Source organism: Oryzias latipes, chromosome 16 (assembly GCF_053564925.1).
Source record: "Oryzias latipes strain Hd-rR chromosome 16, Olatipes_Hd-rR_3.1".
In the NCBI taxonomy this organism is placed as follows: domain Eukaryota; kingdom Metazoa; phylum Chordata; class Actinopteri; order Beloniformes; family Adrianichthyidae; genus Oryzias; species Oryzias latipes.
Window position 1 is genome coordinate 8,006,995 of NC_136252.1, and position 27,370 is coordinate 8,034,364.

Genomic DNA, 27,370 nt, shown 5'->3' on the forward strand with positions numbered 1-27,370 from the left:
ATCTTGAATGATTTGTGATCTTCACTGGTGTCAATGGATTACATGAGATGCTCTCCACCTTTATCCACCTTTGTCATTGTTGGGATAACACGTCAATGTAAGGGTGGGGTCATCTGGACCCCCACAAGATAGAACAAGGGTTAACATGCTTTATCCCTTTTGGGGTTGCGGAGCTGCTGGAGCCTGTCCTCTCCACTGTGGGTGCGGTAAATCCTGGACAGATTGCCATTCTGTTGCAGGGGAACACAATCACACAATCACACACTCAAACTTAGGGACACTATAGAGCAGTGGTGGGCCAACAACGGCCCGGGGGCCATATGCTATGCCCTGTACACTATTTCATTTGTCGTGGCAAACTGAAATAAATTATACAGGTAATCATTGAAAATGTTTTATTTTCTCTGCCATTCTGGTGTCTCCCCATAGATCATGTTCTACAAATAGACTTCACCTTTGTTTAGATGCAGAAAGTTGTTCTCCAGTCATGTGGTGTTGGAAGCGTTGTTGTTTTTCCTACGTTCATTTGTGTTTTGATCATTCCAACACCACGTAAATGCACCCTAAGTTTGCTTTTTTCCCTGAGGGGACATCAACTTATTGGTGTAATTGGCACTAAAATGAGAATAAATGCCACACTTTTGAAATGAAATCCTAAAATGTTCTGTTTTAAAATATATATATATATTAATTTTTAATTAACAGTAAAGCATGTTTGTGTATCGATTCCATGTTATTTCTTTTATTTGAGAGGAAGATTATCAAAACACTCTACACATCTGCTCCTGGTCCAGTCTTTCAGTCAAATTTTAGAACCCTATATGTCCCACAAATCAAAAAGTTTGCCCACTCCTGCTTCAGAGTTACCAAATCACCTACAAATCGTGTTTTTCTTTCTTAATTTTACTTTGGGAGGAGGCTGGGGTGTCTAGACAGAGCCCACACAAGCTCAGGGAGAGTACACAAGCTCCACACAGGGGGGTCCTAGCTGGGATTTGGGCCTGGGCCCTTTGGGTGTGAGCCAAGGGCACTGACCACTGCGCCATCATGCAGCCCAAATTAAGTGACCCTTCCAATAATTTTCAAACTTTAAGGCACATCTAAAATCATTGAGTTTGTTCCAAAATAGAAAATCTGCCTCATAATCTGGTAAGCATGAATTCTGGTTTTGCTTACTGACCCTCCAACTGATTGTCTGTGGTATACAAGGCGCTTCAAATCTAGCCACAGGGGTTGCAAGCCAGTTGCCTCTGTGCCGGTCCCAAGCCCGGATAAATAGAGAGGGTTGCGTCAGGAAGGGCATCCGGCGTAAAAATTGCCAAAATAACCATGCGAATCATCCACAACACTTTAGACATACCGGATCGGTCGAGGCCCGGGTTAACAACGACCGCCACCGATGCTGTTAACCTACAGGGTGTCGGTGGAAATTTGACTACTGTTGGTCGAAGAAAGAGGGGAGGCAGAAGGGCCCGTGGCCAGAGAGAGAAGGGAAAAGGCAGGAACATAGGTTTGAGAATAGGGACTCTTAACGTTGGCACAATGACAGGGAAAGGCAGAGAGCTGGCAGACATGATGGAGAGAAGGAAGGTAGATGTACTGTGTGTGCAGGAGACAAGGTGGAAGGGCAGCAAGGCACGTAGTATTGGAGGAGGATACAAACTGTTCTATCATGGTGTTGATAGGAAGAGAAACGGGGTAGGTGTGATTCTGAAGGGGGAGTTTGTAAACAGTGTTCTAGAGGTGAAAAGAGTCTCAGACAGGATGATGAGCTTAAAGTTAGAAATCGAAGGGGTGATGGTGAATGTAGTCAGTGGGTATGCGCCACAGGTTGGCTGTGACTTAGAAGTGAAGGAGAGATTCTGGAGTGAGTTGGATGAGGTCATAGAGAGTTTTCCCAGAGGAGAGAGAGTTGTTATTGGAGCAGACTTTAATGGGCATGTTGGTGAGGGCAACAGAGGTGATGAGGAGGTGATGGGCAGGTTTGGTGTGAAGGAAAGGAATCTGGAGGGACAGATGGTGGTGGACTTTGCGAAGAGGATGGAAATGGCTGTAGTCAACACTTACTTCCAGAAGAGAGAGGAACATAGAGTGACATACAGAAGTGGAGGTAGGAGTACTCAGGTGGACTACATCCTATGTAGACGAGGTCATTTGAGAGAGGTTAATGACTGCAAAGTGGTGGTAGGAGAGAGTGTAGCCAGACAGCACCGCATGGTGGTGTGTAAGATGACTCTGGAGGTCAGGAAGAAGAAGAGACGGAAAACAGAAAAGAAGACCAAGTGGTGGAAGCTACAGAATGAAGAAACTTGTGAGGAATTTAGGCAGAAGTTGAGACAGGTCCTGGGTGGTCAGGATGAGCTTCCAGAGGACTGGGAAACTACAGCAGAGATTATCAGGGAAACAGGTAGGAAGGTGCTAGGTGTGTCATCTGGAAAGAGGAAAGACGGTAAAGAGACTTGGTGGTGGAATGAGGAAGTACAGGAATGCGTCCAGAGGAAGAGGTTGGCTAAAAAGAAGTGGGATGTAGAAAGGACTGAGGAAGGTAGACAGGAGTACAAGGAAGCGCAGCGTAGAGTGAAGAGAGAGGTGGCAAAGGCCAAACAGAAAGCTTACGATGAGCTATATGACAGGTTAGACACAAAGGAAGGAGAGAAGGACTTGTACAGGCTAGCCAGACAGAGAGACAGAGATGGGAAGGACGTGCAACAGATAAGGGTGATTAAGGACAGAGATGGAAAGGTGCTAACAACCCAGGAGAGTGTACAGAAAAGATGGAAGGAGTATTTTGAGGAGCTGATGAACGAGGAAAATGACAGGGAAAGAAGGGAGGAAGATGTGGTTGTTGTGGAGCAGGAAGTAGCAGAGATTGGAAAGGATGAGGTTAGGAAGGCTCTGAAAAGGATGAAGAGCGGAAAGGCCGTTGGTCCTGATGACGTACCTGTGGAGGTATGGAAGTGCTTAGGAGAGACAGCAGTGGAATTTCTAACGAGGTTGTTCAATAGGATTTTAGAGAGTGAGAAGATGCCTGAGGAATGGAGGAGAAGCGTTCTGATTCCGATCTTTAAGAACAAGGGTGACACGCAGAACTGCAGCAACTATAGAGGAATAAAGTTGATGAGCCACACAATGAAGCTGTGGGAAAGAGTAGTGGAAGCCAGGCTTAGGAAGAAGGTGGAGATCTGTGAGCAGCAGTATGGTTTCATGCCCCGTAAGAGCACCACTGATGCCATTTTTGCTTTGAGAATGTTGTTGGAAAAGTACAGAGAAGGTCAGAAGGAGCTGCATTGTGTGTTCGTAGATTTAGAGAAGGCGTATGACAGGGTGCCGAGGGAGGAGCTGTGGTACTGTATGAGGTCGTCTGGAGTGGCAGAGAAGTATGTCAGAGTAGTTCAGGACATGTATGAGAGAAGTATGACGGTGGTGAGATGTGCTGTAGGTCAGACAGAGGAGTTCAAGGTGGAGGTGGGACTACACCAAGGATCAGCTTTGAGTCCTTTTTTGTTTGCTATGCTGATGGACAGGCTGACAGACGAGGTAAGACAGGAATCTCCCTGGACAATGATGTTTGCGGATGACATTGTAATTTGCAGTGAGAGTAGAGAGCAGGTGGAGGAACAGCTAGAGAGGTGGAGGTTTGCTCTGGAAAGAAGAGGCATGAAGGTCAGTCGTAGTAAGACAGAATACATGTGTCTGAACGAGAGGGATCAAGGTAGAAGCGTTAGGTTACAGGGGGCTGAGGTGAAGAAGGTGCAGGAGTTTAAGTACTTGGGGTCAACAGTTCAGTGTGATGGGGAGTGTGGAAAAGAGGTGAAGAGGCGAGTGCAGGCAGGTTGGAGCGGGTGGAGGAAAGTGTCAGGAGTGTTGTGTGACAGAAGAGTGTCAGCAAGACTCAAAGGAAAGGTGTACAAGACAGTGGTGAGACCAGCTCTGCTCTATGGGTTAGAGACGGTAGCAGTGAGACAGAGACAAGAAGATGATTTGGAGGTAGCGGAGATGAAGATGTTGAGGTTCTCCTTAGGAGTGACCAGGTTAGACAGGATAAGGAACGAGTACATCAGAGGGACGGCTCATGTTGCCTGTGTCAGCGACAAAGTCAGAGAAGCCAGACTGAGATGGTTTGGACATGTTCAGAGGAGGGATAGTGGATATATTGGTAGAAGGATGTTGGAGATGGAGCTGCCTGGCAGGAGGGCAAGAGGACGGCCAAAGAGGAGATACATGGATGTCTTAACAGAGGACATGAAGTTGGCTAATGTTAGGGTAGAAGATGTCCATGATTGAGTGAGGTGGAAAAGGATGATTCGCTGTGGCGACCCCTGATGGGAAAAGCCGAAAGAGAAAGAAGAAAGAAGAAGATACAAGGCGCTTCACAATGTGTCAAACTGTTTTAGTTCACCTTATGATTTGTACTGTCCTTCAACTGTTTGTGAATGAGTTGAATAAAGTTTGAGTTGGTTTACTTTACTTTTTATTTTACTTTTTACTTTACAAATACTTTTTAAAATTAAAATCTTTTTATTTTTCTTTAACCAGAAAGTCACAAAGAGCCCCGATCTAGATGGTAAACTTTATTAGAGGAGAGCCATAGGACTGTGTCCACTGCCCTTTGGACCAAACATCACTTCAAAAATGTGTTTGATTAGTCAATGAAAATAAACAAGTCGCCAGAATATGTCAGAAAAAATAAATAAATGCAAACCCTTTAGGAAGTCTGGTGAAGTTTTTTGCTGCAGATCTTTGACAACAACCGGTGCCTTGAAAAATAAATAAAACTGAAGGATGTTAAAGAGGTTTACAGGCAGAACTAGAGATTGAATTTATTTACTATGCTGTAGAGAAAATGCAGTTAGAGCTTCAAATGTAAAAGAAAGAGTTGTAAAAAATCTGATATAAGTTGAACTTGTGACCAGTCCAGGAAGTTCCTAACAGGTAATGTAGTTCATTCTTTGAGTGGCAGTCAGAGCTCTGATCGCTGCTAGTTGGATGAACTATTTATAAAAAAGCTGATGTTTTAAAAATTAAGTGTGATTAACACAAAAGATATGATTATTAAGTAAATGTATCACGTCCCTTTCCAGTAATGTGATCACAGCATTCTAACCCTGTATTTGTTTACTGATTCAAAGGTTGCTTAAAGTAATTGTCCAGACCCGTCTAAAGTTCTCCGGAGACCATCTAGAATGATTCAGAGGAGGATTGGGAGGAGGTCGTGAGGTCAGATGAAATCAAGATGGAACTCTTTTGTATTAACATCACTCGCCATGTTTGTAGGGAGAAGAACACTCATGCTCTCATCCCAAGAACACCATGCCCACTGTGAAGCATGAAGGTGGAAACATCATGGTTTGGGGCTGTTTTTCTTCAAAGGGACAGGGCGACTGATCAGTATTAAGGAGGGATGCTGAAAAAAAAAAGAATTGCCAATGTGTCGCGATATTTTATTTGGCGATATTTGTGTCGATTTAAAATACTGTCAGGACGATATTTGTGTATTTATTTATGAGCTGACTCTTGTTTTCCACTTAAACCACCGACCGGTAGTTGGCAGCAGAGTGCACTGAGTCTCTTTAAACAGCTCTACACACAAAACAACAACAAGATCACAGTGAAGCAGCTTGATTTGTTATGAGACATGAACTACTTAGTTTTTACTTATGGCTACCGAACCAAAAACTCTGAGCCACTTTGCTGCTAGTATCATATAAAAACGCAGATTGCTGGGCCTTTTAGCTCAGATTAGAACCAGGGAAGCACTGCAGCTGTGCAGAGGCTAATGCACGGAGCATCAGTCAAAATACTGTCGGCAAAGCGGATTAAGGTTCTGCAGAACCTCACAGTAATAGATTCTAGTCCAGCAACTGAGTGATGTGTACAATGGTCTGAAAAAGGCAGAGATCGTGGCGATGACCGTTACCAGTTCACGTCAGGGTGTGAGACATATAAATAAGCATCTTTGCCACATTAAAATGTCTCCTTCATCCCGTCATGCTGCTGCATCACACTTGATTGTTTCTAGAAAGAATTGGTGTGTTTTTGTTTTTTTTCCTTTATTCTTGAAGCACCGTTCAGATTCCTGAACCGTTTAAAAGTACTGGAGAAGCTACATTTAGCAATATTGGAAATAAACATCACTTTATTTTCTCAATCATACTTTTGTAACCATATTGGTTAAGGCACATTCATTCTATTTTGTTTTCTTTTACTGAAAAGTATTTAGTTGTGGAAATTAGACGATGTTGACTGTTCCCTTTAAGAATAAATATATTTTAAGTTACCAAAATAAAAGCACCACGAATTTTCTTGGATAAAAGCAACTTACATATGAGATACAGTTGCAGTGCTTAACATTGTGATCATTAAATAAAATGAATTTTACCATTTTTATGACAATGAAAGGCGTATTAATATCAAGGTAGAGTTTTTCTAAATCGTACTCTTTAGAAAAAGAAAAAAATGTCCAGATACAAGATCGGGATACGTATTGTACTGTGGGACGCGTATCGGGATATGTATCATTTTGCCAGACTCTTGCCAATACACACCCCTAGTATTAAGGAAAGGATGAATAGAACCATGTATGGTTAGATTTTGGACAGAAACCTCCTTCCATCAGTGAGAACACTGACAATGAAACGTGGAGGACCTTCCAGCATGACAATAATCCCAAACACATCGTCCAGACAAAAACGAAGTGGCTATGTAAAACACATTACAAGGTTCTGGAGTGTTGAAACCAGTCCATGGACCACAGAGAATCTGTGGAGGGAGTTGAACCTCTGTTTTTTCCAGCAACAGCCCCAAAACACTTTACAGCTCTTGAAAAGATCTGCATGGAGGAATGGACCAAAGTAGCAGCCGTAGAAAACCTACAGGAAACCGTTGACCTTAGTCATACATGACAAAGCATTAAGGGGCCTACTGCACCTTTATACTACATTGTCTACACCATTTTTATAAATAAATTCTTTAAAAATCAATCAATGTGATTTCTGGATTATTTTTTACATTCTGTCTCTCAAAGTTGAAGCGTTGGTATGAGGAACATTACAGACCAAACTCAACTTTTTAATGGGTCAGCTTGCAGAAACACTGACAAATACTTTTAGCTCCATTGAGTTTTTGCCATCTATCAGCGTTCAATCCAGTAGATTCTCATTTTCAGCTCCAGGTTAATTGGACTCCTTTTATGGTCAAGTTTGTAAGATTTACATCTCCTTCCCATTTTCATATTTGTATAAAAGTATTTTTGCATAATTGACATCACAACATATTCTGTAATTTTTCATGCTCACAGCACAACTGTACTGTTCTCTAGTCCAAATAACAGAGACACGCCTCTTTCAAATCAAGCACCTCCCCTATCCTGGTCCTCGAGATCAACCACCCTGCCTGTATTCCAGCTCTCTCAGCAGTTCTTGAGTGAACTAATCAGCAGAAAGCAGTGCATAGAAACCTTAAAACAGGTAAGGCAGTCAGAGAACAGGGGTTGGGCAGTCCTGGGTTATGGTGTTTTTGTTAAAGTAACAACTAAATAAAGTTTTGTTCACTTTTTTCCATTTATATCATATATAAGAACAAAACTCTGAATTTGTCTAAACTGTATATTGTCAGACAGAGAAGTTGACGGCTTGGAATGAAGTGTTTTGTACCTTTCGCCTGATGACGCTTCAGTCACATTAGTCAAGAAGGCTAATGAGAGACTGCTCTGGTGACAGACCAGAAATCTGGCTGTTGAAGGATGCTTGGTGTAATGAATTACCGTATGTTGTGGGCCCTTTGTAATGTGCAGGAAGAAGAGGGCCATCAAGACCAAAGGGGGAGGAAGCTGGAGTGCCAGAGGAGAGCCCCACGCATGCAGGGAGCATCCTCACAGAGTATACCCAGTCAGGATTTGAACCAGAGCCTTTTTTTACTGTGAGACAACAGTGCTAACCACTACACCACCATGCAGCCCAATCATAGAGCATGGACAATCAAAACTGCTCCCACAGCTGGACTAATAGTCATCTTTTCTGTCAGATTTTATTTTTATGTTTTGCTGTTGTTGCTGTTCTTTATTTTGGTGTACAATCCATCCCGTGTAAATTAAAGATGTTTCAATGTAATCTTTGTATTGCCAAACAACTTCAGATAAAACTGAGCCTTGGCAATATTTTTTATATTTTTAAATATTTAATAATATGCACTGCTCTTTAAATAATATAATAAAAATAAAATACAGTAATACTTTTTTTTTTTAAAGCAGGCCTACATTTTAACAATCATTTGTTTTGAAGTTAAACGCAAATCAGAGCAGATTGTTAGTGATTAAATGCTGGGAATGTTTTCAATATCACCAGCAGGTGGTAGGTTTGATCTCAAAATGCATCAGTGCAGTCCTACTCCTGCACTGCACTGAGTGCATGACAGTGAACAGCCTGGAGATCAACTGACAAACACTGCGGATTGAAAGTCATATTTTCTGAAGTCTAAGCTGGAACTCAAAGCAGTTGAGCTGTAATTAAAATCTAAACTGCGTTTTTTTCTTTAACTTCAGCTCTATCAGCAAAAAGTAGTATATTTAGATGTACTATACGTACACTTAGTTTACACTAAAAGGGCAGTTTAGTTTCTATATACTATCTATATTATTGTAAACTTAAAACATACCAATTTAGTCTGAAGAAGTATTCAGTTTGTGTACTTCCTACACTACACAGACATGGTCTATAGTAGACTTGCAATACTTATACTCAAGTATACTTCATAAAAAAAACTTTAGGTTTACTACTTTTTACTAAGGGTTCACTTGTCTGTTACGTTTGTTCAAGAAAAATTTAAACTGGACTGAATACAAAGTGATTCTACTTAAGTCACTTGGCCTTAAACTACACAAAACTCCATGTCAGACTTGAGAAGAACTGAACAAAAGCAAAAATGCCACACACACACACACACACACACACACACACACACACACACACACACACCCCACACACACACACCCACACACACAAATCCATCAGACATTTTTGCCTTAAATCTATATATGTGCTAATGTAAACTTTTAATAAAATCTTAAAAGAACAGGGGGATGAAGAGATTCGATTCTCTGTTTTTAGGCTGTGAACTTCTTCTATTTGTAACACGTCAAAAAGGTGTCGATGTTCTGAATTCAGCACAAAGTTGAATGCAGCCAGGGTCATTGCCTCCACAAGAAAAAAAGTACCTTTATTTAGGACGGAAGTCAAACAAACCAAAGAAATATCCACAACTATTTTTAGATACCAGGGCACCAGGTTATCAAGTGACCTCTGCTGTTGATAGATATGAGAGCAAAAAAAGCCAGATAACTGGTTTGTCATTGGAACTGCTCTCAAGGAAAAAAATAGGGAGGCTTTAGTGGTAAAAGATGATTTTTTTTCCTGTTGGAAAAGTTTGTAGTGTGGTATTCTAATCTTCATTTTCATATTCTTCAGTAATTGAGCACCGGCTGCTGTCAGCCATGCCAGGAGTTACACAGACCGGGGTAACTTGATCAGTGGTTGCACAGTTAGTATTTAAAATAACACATCATAGTGCAGGCAATTAAATATCCTGGAGATTTGGGACAGTAGCTCTGGAAGCTGGCTCTTCACTCTGGGTGTCATGGATCCATGTATAACATGGGTCATTTTGTTCAGGGACACCTTTCATCTGTTCAAATGAATCCCTTTCTGCAGTATGAAGGATACGCTTTTGTTGCTACTTCCTTATCTGCTGTGGAGCGACATTAGCAACCCAGGTGAAGCCTCCAGTTGAGTGAAGATCTCTCTCTGTCAACAGCACAACATCATGGAAGGCTTGCCAAGTTGTGCTCACAAAAGCTTGGAAATGTCACAGGCACAGCCAGGCATGAGAACCCAGGTCCCCGATGGCGGATGGTTGCACAACTGAGCCGGTCTGATTGGCTGGAGAGCAGATTCATTTGCAGAACCAGAGATCGGGCTTGGCATGTATGATAACGAATTTGAGTTTTACAAGTTGTTTCCTTTGCAACTGACAGTAATGTATAATTTTGCTCAAGTATCCTTTTATTTGGTGCACAAACACAACAGAGAATGTCTAAAATAAAGTGGATTCATCGTTGGACATGTAGGAAGACAAGAGCTTTCTGGACCACTTTTGGGGGAACATCCTATTCTGGACGTGATCAGGTTCTCTGAGCATCTTTGTGTTTATTTGCCGACTGTGTGTGTGAAGCTGATTGTTTATTTTAGCGCTCTGCTCTGGGTGAGGTTTATACAGCTGAGACCTCATCCATGGAGCTGGCTGAGGGCATCCGGACCCCTTTCAACCCTGGTGCTTGAACCCTCTTTCGTTACCAAAGATGACACTCCTAAATACTCCCAACAAACAATATTCTTTTTGAAAAAACATATATTTATGATGAAATTCCTAAAGTTTTATTTTTTTAAATAGATAGGCACTTTGGAAACAGCATCAGTGTAAAAGAAAGTTTTACAGTGACATGGATCTTTGATTGTCAAACCCCTTCCCTTGGGCAAACTAACATGACGTGTTCAATCCCAAGAGTCAGGCTGTACCTGGATTCCCTCTCTACACCTACAGAGTTAGGTTTTTATTCATTTATTTTTAAGTAAAAACATTTTTTTAAATCCTCCTTAAGCAGTTCAGGCTAATTAAAATGAGCGTTTTTTAAAGATGTCACAGAACGAAAGGTAATGCTCACCTGGTGGAGATATCTGAAAAACCCCACACGCACGGGGAGAACATCCAAACTCCTGTAAAGACTCTAACATCAGTCAACAAAACCAAGTGTTTGTAAAGTTTTAACATTATCTCATGGGTAGAATTACTTTCTTACTTTAGGCTTCTAAAGTAACTGCGGTGGCCCTGAAGTGCAAATCACACCAAGAAATCACTCAACGCAAAAACATATTGAAGATCTCAACAACAATTTAAAAAAGCAGAACAAATGATAAAAAAAACACAAAAGTACATTTTAGAAATCAAAATAAAATTCCAAAAATCACAATACAATTCCACAAAACAGGAAATGCATTAAAAAATGAAATTTTTTAGAAAACTAAAGTATGTTCCATAAATCAAAATGAAATTTTTTAAATTGAAACAAAAGAAGAAATTAGATTGCTGATTGGATAATGATGTTAGTCCATGATGATGTTAGACATAAAGCGATTTAGAATTTTATCATCCAATCAGAGATGTCCCATAGTTCCTACCATTTCTGGTTTCATATTGTTTTTTTTACATTTCATTTCTGGAAATTAATTTTGTTTTCTGAAACGTTATTTTGTTTCTTATTTTTTTGATAATTGTGGTTTCTGGATTTTTACTTTTTTGTTTTGTTTTTAAATGTACATAACATTGGCCGTGTTAGGGGTGGTCGACCCTTTATTTAAATATTCCAGGTTTGATTCCTGCCTTGCCCGTCCATGTGTTGAAGTGTCCTTGGGCAAGACACTGAACCCCACCTTGCCTCTGGTGAAAGGTTGCCACCAGTGTTCGGCAGTGGAACACAGGCGTGTAAATGTTTGTGTGAATGGGACTGTGACTGTAAAGCGCTTTGGGCCTTCAAGGAAGATATAAAATGCTATACAAGTAAACGCCATTTACCATTTTATTATTTGCTTTGATATTCTAATTGTTGTTGTGATCTTTAGTGTGTTTCTGCGTTGAGTGATTTTGCTGGTATGATTTGCACTGCAGGCCCACATAAGCAGCTCTTGTGTTTGTTTTTTAAAGTTAAAATTCTGTCTCTGCATTTCAGGGGGTGTGGGGCTGGGCCCCCCCGTGTTTGGAGCTCTCAGAGACGCCCCTGCAAAGCACTCATGAAGATATGTCGGTGAAATAAAAAGGCAGAACAGATGTCCAAACGGTGAGTCTGCGCAGACAGGAGTATGTGACTCATCACAGATGACACAGGGACAGAGGCTGTGCGCGCGCGCGTGTGTGGGAGTGGGTGCGTGGTGCTCACACGGTCAGTGTGTTGTGTACCACGCAGCCTCCACGGTGTCTTCAGTCCCTGATCACGCAGCGGCTCCTCCTCTCATTGGTCAGCTCCTCTGCACACCTTTGTGCTCCATTGGTCCGTCTGTAGCACGCGCATGTGCCCCCCCCAGCATTTGATGAATGGAAGGAAACCAAACTGATTTGGATTTCAGATTTCTGTCATCTGTCAAACTTTGTCTCGAGAGCACGAGGGCTCAACTCGGACGACCCCCTTACCCTCACAATAATGTCACACTTTGACTTGAAGCCGTAAGTATTTGTTTACTTGTTTACTAGAAATGAATTTGTTTACAGGCTTTTATTGCATTTCCGGTTTCCGGTTTGACAAATTGACGGGATTAATAGTGAAGATGCTTAATGAATGACGTGCAGCTCCTTCAGATCATCACAGAGGAGGAAGATGCATGTGCTGTTGTGTGTACTCATGTGTGCTGTTGTATACCCATGTGTCCTGTTGTGTATCCAAACAGACACTGCTGTGTTTTCATTTTTGTCCTTTTCCGAACATGAACACAGAGAAAAAGCTTCATAATGTGTGAATGAAGCAGTTCTGACAGAACACGTGACCCATCCCTGCTCCTCCTGCCTCATACCAATGTTTTCTGCAGGGAGCAAAGTTCATGATTATAAAATGTTTCTGAGAAGACGGTCTATTATGTAACCTTATCAATAACTACAAAGTAAAATGGACTAAACTTAAAAAAAAATGGAAAACAATATTTGCTTTTTTAAAACAAAAACGTGTCCTTCCTGCACAACTTAAACATCTCAAAATGTCAACGTTTAAAGGCTTTGGCACATGTCTGAGCCTGAAACCCCCGAGTCTGTACAGGTAAAAATGAGGCTATATAGGAAATCATTATGTAAATGTATTTATAATTGTTATATTTTAATACAAAAACGTGCTTTAAAAGAAAATCAGTTCATGATTTTCTGAATGGTTTGAAACCTTTAAATCCAACTCCTACGAATCAATAACATGTAAATATTTGTATTTAATGTGATCAGTCATGATTTCTTTCCACTGTTCTGCACTTGCTTGAAGCTTCAAGCTGAAGCCTCATGTTTGCATTGTTGAGAGAACACCAGCATTATGGCAGAGGTGGAGGCTCCCATGCCCCACTTCAGCTCCCCTCTCAGTCTTTGGGGTTTTTGCACAGCTTTGCTTAAAAAACAAGGCCGGTCCATTTTCCCAGCAGCTTAAATCGGCTTCTTTTCCCCGAAGTGCTAAAAATACGGCCCTCGGTGCAACCAATACACTAAATGCCACATTGGAACCGGATTTCCAGCAACTTTTTTGATTTTGATCTGGAAGTTATTTTAGTTTTTCAGAAGAACGTCCGATTTTCATGATGGCACCAGACGGCGCCACCGCTCTGCCAAACAAACAAACAAACAAACAAACAGTTTTTGTAGCCGAAACAGACGTAAACAACAGAACAAGGACATTCCAAACAAAGCAACGTTTCAGAGAGAAAACTGAGGTTTTTGATAAGATGTGTCCTTAATCAGGAAAATCTTTAAACTGCTGCTCCAAAACTTGCTTAATGCCTCCTGAACAGTAGGTGAAAGGAGGATGTGGAATGGCTCATCGTGCTCTCCTCACATGCTGCTTCTCCTGCAGGCGATGGTGTCTTCCTAAACTGTGAAGGATGCAGAGGTTTTTAGGTGTGATTAGCATGTTCAGACCTGCCTGAGGTTGTTATGGTACTGAAAGACCCACTCCATGTTCTTGTGGCAGTTTTCACATGATGGAGGACATGTATGAAGAAAATTAAGATTCAATTTGCATTTGCATTGAGTAATTTAAATCATTGTGAATCAGGAGCGGATGAAAAGTATTGTATTTGTTACGTTAAAGAATCCACTGGACGAGCCACAAGCTCCCTGCTCCGCTCCATTCTGATGATCCACTTCCAATCAAACTGATCCATGAACGTCTTTGTTTTCCTCGTCTGAACTGGAATCTGGATCAGGACTGTACGGCTCGATGGCTCATGTTAGGTTGGGGTTGTGAGGGACTGTAAGCAGGCGGGAGATTCAAGATTCAAGTTTTATTGCCGTTTGCACATGCGGTACATCGGAATTTTTCTTTGGCATCTCTCATGTCAGGATAAGTTAAAAAAGGACAAAAGAAAAATTTGAAGAAGAAATAATAAAGAAAATAAAAATAAATAGAATAAAGTTAATAGTCAAAATTAGACAACAAATTTACATGGTGTAGAAAAAATATAAATATCAGTAAAATATGATAATGAATATTGCAGAGACCCAATCTGTACAGTAGCATTATTGCACATAGAATTATTGCACATATTATTGTTTATTGCACTTAGTAATGAGAGCATGCAAACAAAGGCATGGTGGGAAATTAGTGCAGGTTCACTCACGCCACTGTCCACAACTCAGAGGGGAATTTGTATTAAACCCCTGCCGCTCTGCAGAACCTATGGAAGTGTCCGAATTCCCTCACTACTCACTACATAGTGCACTATACAGCGCACTATGTAGTGCGTTCGCCATTTTGTAGTGCTGTCCGAATCTACAATTCCATTGCACTAGAAATTTCCCAGAAGTCCCTGTTAAAAACCAGTGCGCATTGATGCTCATTAGATCGGCGAATATAGACCACAATGCATTGCGTCGGAACATTTTTTACCAGAATTTAAATGTATTTTTTTGATAAACCTACAATGTTTTTATCTTCAGAAGACAGTAGATTCATAAGTAATCGTTGCAAAACACTCTAATTAATTAGATTTTAACTTTGATGAAATCGATGACGTCGTAGCCGCTTAAAAAAAAAAGGAGCGAGCTTGGTCTCCGAATTGCTTTTAAAACTCAGGGCACTACATGATGTCGCACTATATGGTTTTTTAGTGGTTAGGGTTTAGGGTGGGAGTTTGGACACAGCCTGTGTCCCAGAAACAACACAGTTTTTTAGATTTAGACTTAAAATGGCATCTTCATAACTAAAAGACCACTTGATGATCAGAGTGGGACTTTAATAAAAGAAGATGCTGCATCGTCCTCATGTCTGCTTTTGCTGGTTTGTCAAAGGCTGAGGGCGGCAGAGGCTCTGGTGTCCATAACCGAGCTCTGGAAGATTGGGAATACCAGGCTAAGACACTCTAGACCCCTAACTCCCTCATCGGACAGCTCCGAGGACGACTGGGCCTCACCTGTTTCTGCTTCACAGCAGGATCTTCCTTTTGTAAGTGAGCCAGAATGAGCATTTCGCTAAAACAATTCATCACTAATTGAATCTCACTAAGATTGTGCTTTTGCTTCCAGTGCATGACCCCTCCGCACAGCCCACCCTTCTTCCAGACCCCCGGGCCAGCATTCGTACAGATTCCGCAGCCCCCTGCAGAGGACACCGCTGTTCCCCGCAGGTTCCAGTGCACCAGCGTCATCCGACACACGGCACATGTGCAGCGCCTGGCCTGCAGCGCTCGACAGCCGTTGCAGGGAGGGAGGTCCGCTGCAGAGGACTCTCAAACGGCTGTAAACTCTTCAAATGAGTTCAGTAACAGACTCTCTGAGGAGAGCACCACCACAGAGAAAACGGTCCCAAATGCTTCACAGAGTTTAAAGGAAATGAAGACCCAGATGAGTCTGTTGGGCGATGAAGTACCTCCGTCTGTTCCAGCCTGTGGGGCTCTGGTTCTTCATGTTCCTGCCTTTTCTTCCTCCTCGAGTATTCTTCAGAAGCCAGCCGGGGCCTCAGAGAATCAGCAGCAGTCAGCGCTCACCTCCTCGCAGACACCAGATCAACAGCGTGGATCACAGGGGGGTTCCCCTCTGCAGGTCGTTGTTGTTGGAGCTCCGCTGGCAGAAAGCCCTGTAATGCTCCTAGTTCCTCCACCAGCTGCAACTTTATACGTTCAGCAAACACCAGCGACCTCTGGTGGCACCAAGTTTGTGGCTATTGCCCCGGCACCTTGTGGTTCCCCTTCAAAGCAGAGACCCAGCCCACAACAAATAGGGGTGGTGAGAGTCCGCAGACACGCTTGTCCCCAGGAAGACTGCGGGAAGACCTACTTCAAGAGCTCCCATCTCAAAGCCCACATCAGAACACACACAGGTGAGAGAAGAACTTTAGAGTTATGCATATTTATTCAAGTTTACCTGGACAAAACATCCACCTGCATCACTGTCTGTACCCCCACAGGTGAGAAACCCTTCAGATGCAAGTGGGAGGGCTGCAAGAGGCAGTTTGCTCGCTCCGATGAACTTTCCCGGCACCGTAGAACCCACACTGGAGAGAAAAAGTTCTCTTGCCCCGTGTGCCTGACCCGCTTCATGAGGAGCGACCACCTGGCCAAACACACACGACGTCACCTGTCTGCTAGAAAGACCCCCTGTTGGGCCTTTGGGATTAGCCAGTCTGTAGATCTGACTGCAGGCAGCCCGACTGTCTTCAGCCTCTCCGTGAGAAAATAGAATCTCTGAGGATTGCAGGTCCATTTTTTTTACACGGAGGTTCTGAACGCAGCTAAAGGGCTGAGCCTCACAGCCATTATGTAAAATCTATTTCTTTCACACCAAATTTGCTTTCAGATTTGAATCACTTCTTTCTCCTTCCCCTTCCATTAACAAAAAATACAAATGACAGATTATATTTCATAAAACATTTTATTTTAACATCTCCTTTGGAAGTTGACCTAAACACAAAGTGCCATTAAATGCAAGCTGTAAAAATAATAATTTGTCCGTTTTTTTGGTGACCCGCTGCTAGCTTGAGCATCTTAAGGGGAAAAAAATGTTTTTTTTCTAAAATGAAGCATTGAATCGGTCAAGTCAAAAGGGCTTTATTGATGTCATGAGCACAGCTACAGATTAGGAGCAGTTAAGAGCCTGATAGTTACTCAGAGACAAGTTTACAGATAACGCATGCAGCACCTATATAAGTATTCTTTTGAGTTGAAAGAAATGTTAAAAGTGTCACATTTATAGTCTTTAAATCTTGAATAGAGTCCTGCGGATTTCCAGCCCTGCAACACGGGGTCCCCTATTCTGTCAAGAGATCTGCTCTGCTGGCTGCAGTCACCCGATGGCCTCACCAACAAAGCTATGCTGGTTCAGCCGTCACCTTCAGCTTTTTCAACACAATCGTGACCTTGGTTTTCCAGAAAAAGCCTCAGTGTCGACTCTGAAGACAGAAAGATGAAGGAAATTCCCCTGCAGATTCTGCAACACTGTGGTACAAGTCCCATTGTCAGACACAAACAAGTACTATTGCAGCTTTTGCCACAGATAATAAATAACAGAACAAGTTCAAATCATAAATAGACATTTTGTGGCAAATGGTGTTATTTCAACATCATCTAAACAAAGAATCAGCATCTAACTTTACAAAAACGGCAGCAGCAAAGCTTTTTCTAAAGCCAAAGCAATAGTGGGAAGGTTTTTATTGCTGAAAGCATGTTTGGAGTCATCCGTGTTGTTGCAATACTAACAGATGGTGTCCAGGTCTTATCACGTGTTTTACATGGAAGTTCAGGTGAAGCAGGTCTAACATTGTGTGCACATTTGGTTGAATCCATCACTGCACATCAAGGGATGGTAGCAGCATGAACCAGCGACAGACACTGAAGCCTTCCTGCCCAGGTGACCTAAGCTGGCACCGACAGCGCAGCTCCAGTTTGGGAAGAATTGAAAAAGTAGGGGACCAACGAAAGGTTCTTTAGCGTGGTGTCATGCATGACACCCGTGTCCTGCATCTCAAACCTGCAGGGGAACATTGATCATCCGTTAGTGGAAGCAAAGCGACAGCATTTTCAAATGCATCTGAAAGCCCTCACCAGTCTCTGGAGAAGATGAAATAGAAGATGGGGGGCGGTGGTGAGTCCGTGGAGGCCAACAACGGCTGACCCAGACTGAAGGCCCCGGCATGTTTGAACACAAGCCAGTCTCCAATGTGAAGCTCGGGCAGCAAGCAGTGCTCCACCACCTGGTCCAGATCATCTCCTGAAGGACCCCACAGACTGCTGCTGAAGAGCGGAGCGTCCACCAACGTCTTCTGTTCACAAAGGACCACAGAAGGGTTTTTGAGCCCAGATGATCGGAGGAATAAAACGGAGTTCCTGCTTTGTTGTGTTAGAGCAGAGAAAACATTTGGAACTTGCCTTGTGAACAGATGGAGCCCCGATCGGTGTTTCGGAGAGTTTGCTGGAAAAGGATCCATACACCCCCTCGTTCAGGACGTACTGGATCTCTGGCTCCTCGTCGGGAGACGGCTCTTCTGCTCAGGAGAAAGGCTGTGACTACACTAAACGGCACTTTTAACCCTTGTGCTATCCTAGGCACTTTAACATTGGGAGTTGGGTCATCTAGACCCACTAGACAGTGCTCTGAACCTTTTTTCTTCAATGATTTGTGATCTTCACTGGTGTCCATGGATTACATGAAATCTTTCCACTTTTATCCACCTTTGTCATGGTAAGAATAACACGTCAATGTAAGGGTGGGGTCATCTAAGATACCACAAGGATTAACAGAGCTGCTGTTCCCATCACAGAAATGGGGTTAGTCACATGAAAGACTCACTCACTGCAGTACATCGTCACTGACCTCGTTCCTGGTCTTTGGCATCGCGGGCCACCACCTTCTTGGAGATGACGCTGACCGCCAGAGTGAAGGCAGAAGACACAAAGAAGCTGCCAGGCTCAGCAATGAGGGAGACTCCAGATGAAGAAGGGAAGTACAGGTCCACCACAGACATGACAGCACTGTGAATCTGAGGAGACAAAAAAAACAAAACATTCAATAGTCACATAACCAAGTTTTAAATCACGATCACTGTATCAAAATAATCTACACTTTGAGGAAGCAAAATCATGAGAGGATTTGCTATGGTTTACATTTTAAGGCAAAAAATGGCTTTCTGTTGTTACAAGTAGTTTAATCTTTTTATTTGTTCAAATCAATAGTTAGGATTCAAACTGGCAGCAGTGATCTTCAGCTGGCTTTCTGATCAAACTCCCACAAAAAGCTGCTCATAATCAAACGCCTCACTTTGGGGAGCAGTACAGACCCCAGTCAACACGTTAACTACAACATGAGCGCATACTGGTACGACTGGATCTGAGGCAGACTGATGTAAAAGAGCAGATCAACGGATAATGACCAGGTCCAGCTGTGCCTCAGCGCCGTTGAATCCACCTCCAATGTCCAAAATGTTCACGTTGAAGCCCATTTCCGCCTGTAACACACAAACGCACCCTTTCAGACACTGAATGTTAGCGACACACACACTTGCCCCCGAGTGTTATATGTAAGGCATAGTGCCCAACAAGGTGTCCGTTATCAGAAATGATAAAATGACATGCAGATGTGAACTATTCAAAGCTGAACGGGCGGCAGTTGCTTCCATTAATTTCTTATAGGGGACACCTCTTTGGGCATTATCCTGCTTATTCAATGGTCACTTATGAAAGAAATAAATATTCAATCAGTTAAATCAGTAATCAGATTTTATTTTAGGTTTAAATCTTTATTTTTTTTTTAACTAAAGCAAACTATTTGATTCGTGGTGTGACACGTCATGGTAATGCTCTGCAGCAGCAGAGAAGTGGTAGGCTGACCATCATTAAGGCATCAAAGCATCATTTCAGAGGTAACGATCTCCTCTTACCGTTGGTTTTTGTCCAAATGATGAAGCTAAAATTTGTTTCTAGAAAACAAGTAGTTTTCTAGATCACTTTCAGTGCAAGAAATATCCACATGATCAATAAATGTGGATCAACAGATCATTAATTAATAAGAGAATTATCCATAAACACTTATCTACTCTCTTTTAAGATATGAGGGAAACAAGACAAAGACACAAATTGAAGTCAACATTACCGTTGATGTTAAATTCCCTTCCTGTCATGTCCATCACAGAGACATGTGAAGGACGGAGGTCTTTTCTACTGTCCTGCTCTTGTGATAAACTGGAACAACGTCAGTCCACCTATGCTCCAAGTTTGGGTTTTTACGGTTACCAGCTGGCGTTTAGATCAGTGCAATAGTAGAGAACATTCAGACTATGTGATCGGACCTTCTTCTAAAATGATCATGATCACTTTTTAATGGAGACTCTGCAGCCAATCAGAATCGAGTATTCACCGTGGCATAAACAGAAGTAGATGGTTCTGATCGCTCACCCCCAGGTCATAAATGCAGCGGGCATCAGAGATGGCACGAAGGTAAACCTGGTCGTCCTCACAGGAGCTGGAAATGTTGGACCTGCAGAGAGAAGGAGGCGGTAAAGGTTCAAAGGATGCGCTTTAAGGAGCCAACGCAGTTTGTACAGAACTACTAGTCTTGTGTCTTATGTCACCCTTGTTTCAATTTAAAATGTAAAGAGTTCCAGATTCTTTTAGCACAAAGCAGAGATCTGACAGAAAAGGCCCCTCCCTGCTAACAGCACATGGTCGTACAGTTTATGCAGGTCTTACCGGACCCCCACCACCTGCACTCCAAGCTCCTTAGCTCTCTGCAGCAGACACCTGCTGTCCTTCAGAGAACAGCCAAAGGTCACACTCGTCCCCTCCTCTGGGTTGGAGGCCTCTGTGGAAACCTGCAGCAACAGCCTGATGCAACACAAAAAGAAACTCTGAAAACAGACCAACAACGAAAACACTGTTGCTTATTAAACCGTAATTCAATGACATCTTTGACCAGATTTACTTGATTACAGTAACAACGCTGATACTTTCAAAACTCATCAACACTAAGCGCCTTTCATTTAAAGCCAACAACCTTCAGTGTGGATTGATTCATTTGCTTCTATTTTAAGGGGGAGGTTACAGGGAGCAGAGCGGAGGTTTGCTCCGGAAAGGAGAGGAGTGAAGGTCAGCTGCAGGAAGACAGAAGCGGAACGGTGACGTAACAGAGACGAGAGGTGGAGAAGGAGGAGGATCTGAAGTTCACAGGGTTAACGGTCCAAAACAACAAAGAGTGTAGGAAAGAGGTGAAGATGTGTCTGCAAGCAGCCTGGAACAGGTGGAGGAAGGAGTGTCATCAAGAATGGAAGGAGGGATGTAGGAGACTGTGGTGAGAGCAGCCATGACAGGAGGCAGAGCTGGAGGTGGCCAGGATGGATCAGGAATGAGGAACATATCAGGAGAGATGTTTAGGACAAAGAGGAACCAGTAGAAACCATTTAGATGGTGTCTTAAGGACAAGGCCACAGTAAAAACATCTAGGCTTTGATAAGACACAGAAGAGAACAGTCTTCTCACTCAAAGGACAATCATTTTATGTCATGTCTGTGCCGGTCAGAGAAATATTTCAGGTTTGGTGAAGAAGGTGGGAGTATCACACAGAGACAAAAACCTGAGGTTGTAAAAGCTCCGAGAACAAAACAATGACTATCTGTGACAACAGGTCAAACGCAGAAGATCTCTAAAAAGGACTTTTGTTTCCATCTAAACACTAACATGCAACTCAAACTGTTATCTATCACCTACTTGGCTCCAGGGTGGCAGCGAGAAATCTTGCGCAGTTCCGCTTCGTTATCACACACCAGGAGGTCGATGCCATTGGTGGCAGCATATTTTATGTGGGACACCTGTTTACAAACACCACTGTAGATGATATCTTCAGGGGAAACCCCGTGACTCAGCACCAGTTCAAGGTCGGACTAAAACGCACAGAAAGGCAAAGAAAACACACTCAAGAACAGAGAAGTCATCAAACCATTTACAGAAAGCAGACTTTTGGATGTGCGATGCTAAATGTTGAATGCCATCCTTGGAAATGACTTCCAGCCTGTGGATCAGAACCATTGAGTGTTAAACTAAAGTGGGATTCTACACAGAGCAGCAAAACTAATTCAAGGAATGAATACCATTTTTAAAACATTTCTAATACCATCAAAAATCAATGGAAACGACAAGCTCCACTGAAATAATCCCTTCATCTTTGAGAGGGAACTGATCACAGTCGACTAGACGCAACAAAGATCCGCTGCAGAGAAGCTTTCTGTTTGACTCCCAACATGGCAGAGAGGGCATTCAGGCAGGTGCTGTGATGTCACGGGGATGATTATACCACAATACCTCTCTCTGTTTAAAATAAAGAAGCTTTCTTTGTGATAGGTTTTAGAGGATGACTAGTATTAGAGGTGTGACGATTAATTCATCCATTGATTGATTTATACAACCAGATCAACCTGTGTGAGGCAGGTTATTAATTAAACTTGATTTGATTTTTTTATTTTAAGCAATCAAAGCAAGAATAATGCACAAAACAATACAATCAGCATTCATACATTTACACAAAACGTATCCAACTTAGGATAATTTGACATTAAACTGAACCAAACCAATAAAAACTCGTTTCAAAATGAAATGAAATGATCTAAAATCGATAATGGAAAATATCATTTGGATCAAGACACAGTAGGTTTATTTTACTATAAAGTAAAAACAATCAAGTGCATCACAGCTGACAACACGCATGTGATGACATCAGCAAAAACTGATCAACCATCATTCCAGTCCAATGTGTGGAAACACTTAATTTAGTAAAGTCATGTGACCATCCAGTGTGCTAGAATGTTCTAAGAATGTTCTCTTTGTATTCTTTGGATGTGGAAAAACAACAGTGAACTGAACTTTAGGAAACTAAAATGTGAATGGATTTGACATTCATTCTTGTTTACTTGTTTATTTGGACACATATTTAATTTACACTTGACTATCTTGAATGTGGAAAAGTTCACCTGCACTGTTCAGTACCAGATATTTCTCTCTGAGTCTCTCTGGTTAAAGTTTTGGATAAAGATCAATTTCAGATCAAAGAATGAGATTGTTTCAAATGAATCAATGTCTACTATGAATCGGATTGTCATCCACAAATTATGATATGAAACGAATCCTTGCACCCCTGTTAAGTATCATTAATAATACATATCGTTTGCTAAATGATAAAAAATGTTTTGAGGCTGCACAAATGCAGAGTTCTTGTTTTTCTATTGAGAATTGTTGGGATTTCTCTCAATGCAAGTCTGTATGAAATCTGTATTTTAAACAACTACAAGTAGTTGGATAATTGGTCTATCTTTAAAATGAACATGCATTTTACACAAATGAATACTTTGGTTAACAGTATTCCAACCAGCCAATGGATGATGTTACCTTGTTGGAGCATGTGAATCCAGAGCCAAGGGAAGCAAGCAGTTCAATCACAGCTGGGCTGCTGTTGCATCTGACAGCGTAGTACGGTCGGATGAGGGGCATGCGGGTTCGCCAGCGAACATGCTGCCTCATTACAGCGCCCAGGTCTGCTACAAAGAACGCATTCTTCTCAGACTGGGATAGATTAGTAAACAGAAAGAAAGACAACTGTCAATACTCAGACCCCAGTGAGGCCAGAACACAGCATATCCTCCGTCTTTTCCAAACAATACGTATGAGCCGTGTGTTTTGATAGATTGCAGTTATTAAAGGGAAAGCCCTTACCACAGTTTGTTCATCAATGTAATTGTCAATCACGTCACAGAGGGCAGTGCCTCCATCGAGAAGCCCCACAGAATACTGAGGCTCATCTGCAATTCCCTTCATCCTCTCAGCCGTTTTCTTGGAATCCGACGGGCATAAAAAATGTGGATCGTCCTAAAAGACCTTATTTCCTGTTCCCTTGAGCCCCTGGGGTCCTGGAGCTATGCAACAAACTAAACAAGAGAAAAACAAACACAAAGTGACAATGGAGTCCCATTACATTAACAAGATGCCCGAGCCGTTTCAGAGCATTCTCTATCTGTTAACCTTGTACTCATTTATACGTGTTTGGCAGCATGGATTTGAAAAGGATTTCAGTTTAAAACATTATTTTAAGGAGACATCAGTGCAGAAAACCGATGTCAGCTTAAAAGCTAAACTGTTATAATAAATTCATCACCTGACAGCATAAAGTCCAGGCTGCATTTGCGTAACTATTAATGGTTATAACAATCGTCCTTAATGTTTTATTAGCTAAACAACTTTTCATTAAACTTTTAGTTAAACTTTTCATTAAACTTTTCATTGTATTATCTAACATACAATGCTGGCTGTGCTTTTGCCATAATTTGAGCTTCAATTGAATCTGAGGTCAAGTCTGACCTGGACTGCAAAAGCTAGAAATGTGCTTTGGGAGGGTGGTCGCTATGAGCAACACCACCAGATAGTTTGAAGAGAGAAATATATCCTTCCAATGCCTTCTTAAGGGATATTTTGAAACACAAAAATGTCCATGGCACATAACTGAAGAAAAGTGGTGCATTAAAATGCACAGAAGTCTAATTTTATTCATTTACTAAATCAAGCACAGACAAAAACCCTAAAAATAAAAGATGTGCCAAGCGCTGTCAAATTACTTTACATAAATAGATCTGAAGGCATCTCAAATAAACACAGACAGGTTCATTGGGGACATGTGGTCTGTGGTCTTCTAAAAAACAGTCCAGGGAGACAGCATTAAAGAAACCCCACTGAATCTGCGCTGTTGATTTACCCACATGGAGGGGTCCCGGGCTGAAGGCGTCCAGTATCAGCTCGGATCCCAAGGCGGCTCAGCGTTGAAGTCAAACGGCTCTCTGTAAAGAGCCGCCCCTAGATCTTCTGGGTAGTTGTACACCTGCAGAGGCGCAAATGAGCACAAGAATAAAACATAATAAAAACATACATCACATCCGGACAACAACACACTTCTACCGGAGGTACAAAAATAGAGAAAAATATCAGCTTTTCAGCAGCACACACACACACACACACACACAAAAAGTTATGATCTTTCACAGAAAAACTTCAAGAAAATCGTTTCTGCTCATCTGTTTTGGACAGTAATGCGTTTGATAAATGAAAACAGTTGACAAAAAAGTTGAAACATTATTTTCTGATGTGAAAAGTCAAATAAACACAGCAGTTTGTCACAACCGCAAATAAAGAATAAATTGACTTAATCTCAATGAGCGCATAATTATCTCACTAGCTTGTTCTATTTTAACCTTGTCTTGTCTTGACAGCTAGCGTTGGTTACATGCCAGGAAACCATTTATATTACTATTTAGCAAACATTACTTGCATAGCTGCAGTTTAGCTTGTTGTTTTAGTCAAAATCGTTACTATAAATTGCTATGTTATGGGGTTCACATGCTAAATAATAATGTGGAGCTAACAGCATCAATAGCTAGCATGACTTACGTTGGGAGAAGACGCGCGAGGACAGGGGACGGAGCGCTTTTTCTTTTTAGACGGAATTTTTAAAGAGTGGTGGGGCTACCAGAAGGGGAAAAAAATACTGCCATGGACCGCAACAACCAAGTCAGCGCCAACTGTGTGTTTCAGGGAGCAGGCTAATGCCGACCATGAGCTAACGGAGAACGATGGCAGAGCGGCGATAAGGCGCAGTCAGACGGACGGAGAATGTGACGGAGCCCTGAACGCACCAAACCTCCGGATGAGCAACGTAACGGTCCGGGTGGAAACCAGCCGTTTACGAATACACTTTTTAAATTCTAAGCTTAAGTGTTTTAAATTAAAAACTGAAGAGCATTAATTACTATTTAATTAAAAAAATACATCGACAAATTAATTAGGGTAAAATTACAGACATTTAAACTGCAGACACCTGCAGACTAACTTCCGGTGTGAGGATGATCTCGTTTAAAATTGAAAAGTTCCGACCTTTCTTAAAAACAGTTTTAGGTCCAAATCTCTTTGCCCCTTAACAACAAGAATAATCCTGCCTTTAAACTTAGTTTTTAAAAAATTAACTTAACTGTTGTATTAATCTTTATTTAATTAAATTATATCAATCCTTGAACACAGTTGCCTTTACACGGATTTTTACATTTTTTAGATTAAAAACTGCAACTTATTTTATTGACTTTAATGTTTACATTTGTTTCTTTTGCTAACACTAGTTGTTAGAAAAAAAATGTAATACCAGAAAAAGAAAAAAGGAAAAAAAGAAAGAAAATAATTTGCATTATGAACGTGTGAATAAAAACATCATTTTGGCAGTGAGACACGGCGCTTCTTTTATCATGTTTGTGGTTTTAAAACCTTTGGTGTACTTTTATCTGAACTTTATGAATGATCAAATCAATAACCTGCATCTAAAAACAAATATGACTTACAATGATCAATCAGTGTTCAGTCATTACCTGTGTTACGTCTTCATTGTATTCCCCATAACTCAGTGATGACAGCAAAAGCCTGTCCAAGGAAAAAGGCACAATTGTCCTTTTTTTCTGGTACAGCCAACAATCCTGTAGTTTCAGTGTTTGATGGATGAAATGACCCACATAGTTTTGGGTTGAAGCTCAGGCTCAGACTGGATGTCTCTGTCCTCCTGATGCAACTTTGAGAAGTTGGGACTCCCTCTTTTTTTTTAACAAGATGCATTTGCATGTCTCCCTCTTCAGCAGGGGAAGAGGAGGGTGCCAGGAAATGCTCAGCAACTGTTACTGTTTTTCTGTTCAGACTCCACAAAATGGCTATTCAGTTAATATGAGTTTATTATGAGTAGATGTTATAATGGTCCAAAAATTCATCTGTGGTTTTGTGTCACAAGCTCTGTTCTCATCTTTGATAAAGGAAAGTTAGTCTTTATTGGGAATATTGCAAAAGTCAAAAGATTTTTAGAGACAAACTTTTGTTTTTTATTAGAACCTTTTTTTGTAAAGAAGTACTTGGTCTGAAAAATTGTAAAAACAATCACTGCTGATTTAAACAGGTGGGGAGCTATTTAACACTGTAACCTTATCTGCAGCCCTTGTTTGCAGTAGCCCTCTATATTATATATATTTTTTCAGTTTAAATAATTTCTTGATTAAATGACATCATATTCTTGTTCTTTAGTGAAAGTTCACAATGTATTTCATTTCTTTAAGCCGCATATCTGAAATTTTTTAGATGGCTTGACAGGCTCTGAATGGTCCTTTGGGAAAAAAATACACAATAGCAATGTTTGTTTCACTAATACAAGTGTTGCTGAGGGCCCATTGTGACGGCTGCAGAAGCTGCGTCTTTCCTCAGAATGAAACAAAAACAGCTGTTCCGTGTTTTGTGCCGGCTTTCTCCAGCTATGCTCACGTAAGGCTAATCACACATAGCATCTGAAGTGGTTTCCAGTAAAGCGTGGCTTTTAATATCCATTGTTTGGATTATAATAGGCATCACAGCCACATACCACCCACAGTGCGGGCAAATACTCCAGTGACTGCATTGTGCGGCACACATTTTGTGTTTTTTGCAAACATTACAAACTGATGACATCAGCTCAATAATTTAGTCTAAAATATACTTTATGTCCAACAAAGATAAACGGCTTACAACAATAAGAAATATTAAAATAACATTTGATCAAGTCA

The 27,370-nt window shown here is 41.5% G+C and overlaps 2 protein-coding genes across 5 annotated transcripts; one reads left to right on the forward strand and one right to left on the reverse strand.

The window, feature by feature from the left end:
• Window positions 1-11,983: 11,983 nt before the first annotated feature.
• LOC101166161 (Krueppel-like factor 10) lies at window positions 11,984-16,728 on the forward strand. The gene is made up of 4 exons (XM_004077627.5): window positions 11,984-12,267; window positions 15,079-15,232; window positions 15,313-16,105; window positions 16,193-16,728. The coding sequence occupies exons 1-4, from the start codon at window positions 12,245-12,247 to the stop codon at window positions 16,462-16,464; spliced, it is 1,242 nt and encodes a 413-aa protein (XP_004077675.2). The 5' UTR covers window positions 11,984-12,244; the 3' UTR covers window positions 16,465-16,728.
• Window positions 16,729-16,816: 88 nt separating this feature from the next.
• LOC101166413 (antizyme inhibitor 1) lies at window positions 16,817-26,485 on the reverse strand. 4 transcript variants are annotated; one of them, XM_011484902.4, is made up of 12 exons: window positions 26,162-26,485; window positions 24,512-24,630; window positions 23,475-23,686; window positions 23,151-23,324; window positions 21,480-21,652; window positions 20,466-20,600; window positions 20,172-20,253; window positions 19,151-19,225; window positions 18,595-18,760; window positions 18,150-18,265; window positions 17,826-18,043; window positions 16,817-17,751 (listed from the first exon to the last, which is right to left on the reverse strand). In XM_011484902.4, exons 3-12 carry the CDS (start codon window positions 23,574-23,576, stop codon window positions 17,637-17,639), a joined length of 1,356 nt encoding a protein of 451 aa, XP_011483204.1. In that variant the 5' UTR covers window positions 23,577-23,686; window positions 24,512-24,630; window positions 26,162-26,485; the 3' UTR covers window positions 16,817-17,636. The 4 variants fall into 4 exon arrangements, with proteins under 4 accessions (XP_011483204.1, XP_078789991.1, XP_004077676.1 ...); XM_078933865.1 differs by having other exon boundaries at window positions 24,508-24,630; window positions 26,162-26,352; XM_004077628.5 differs by lacking the exon at window positions 26,162-26,485 and adding an exon at window positions 25,197-25,477.
• Between the last annotated feature and the right edge of the window lie 885 nt (window positions 26,486-27,370).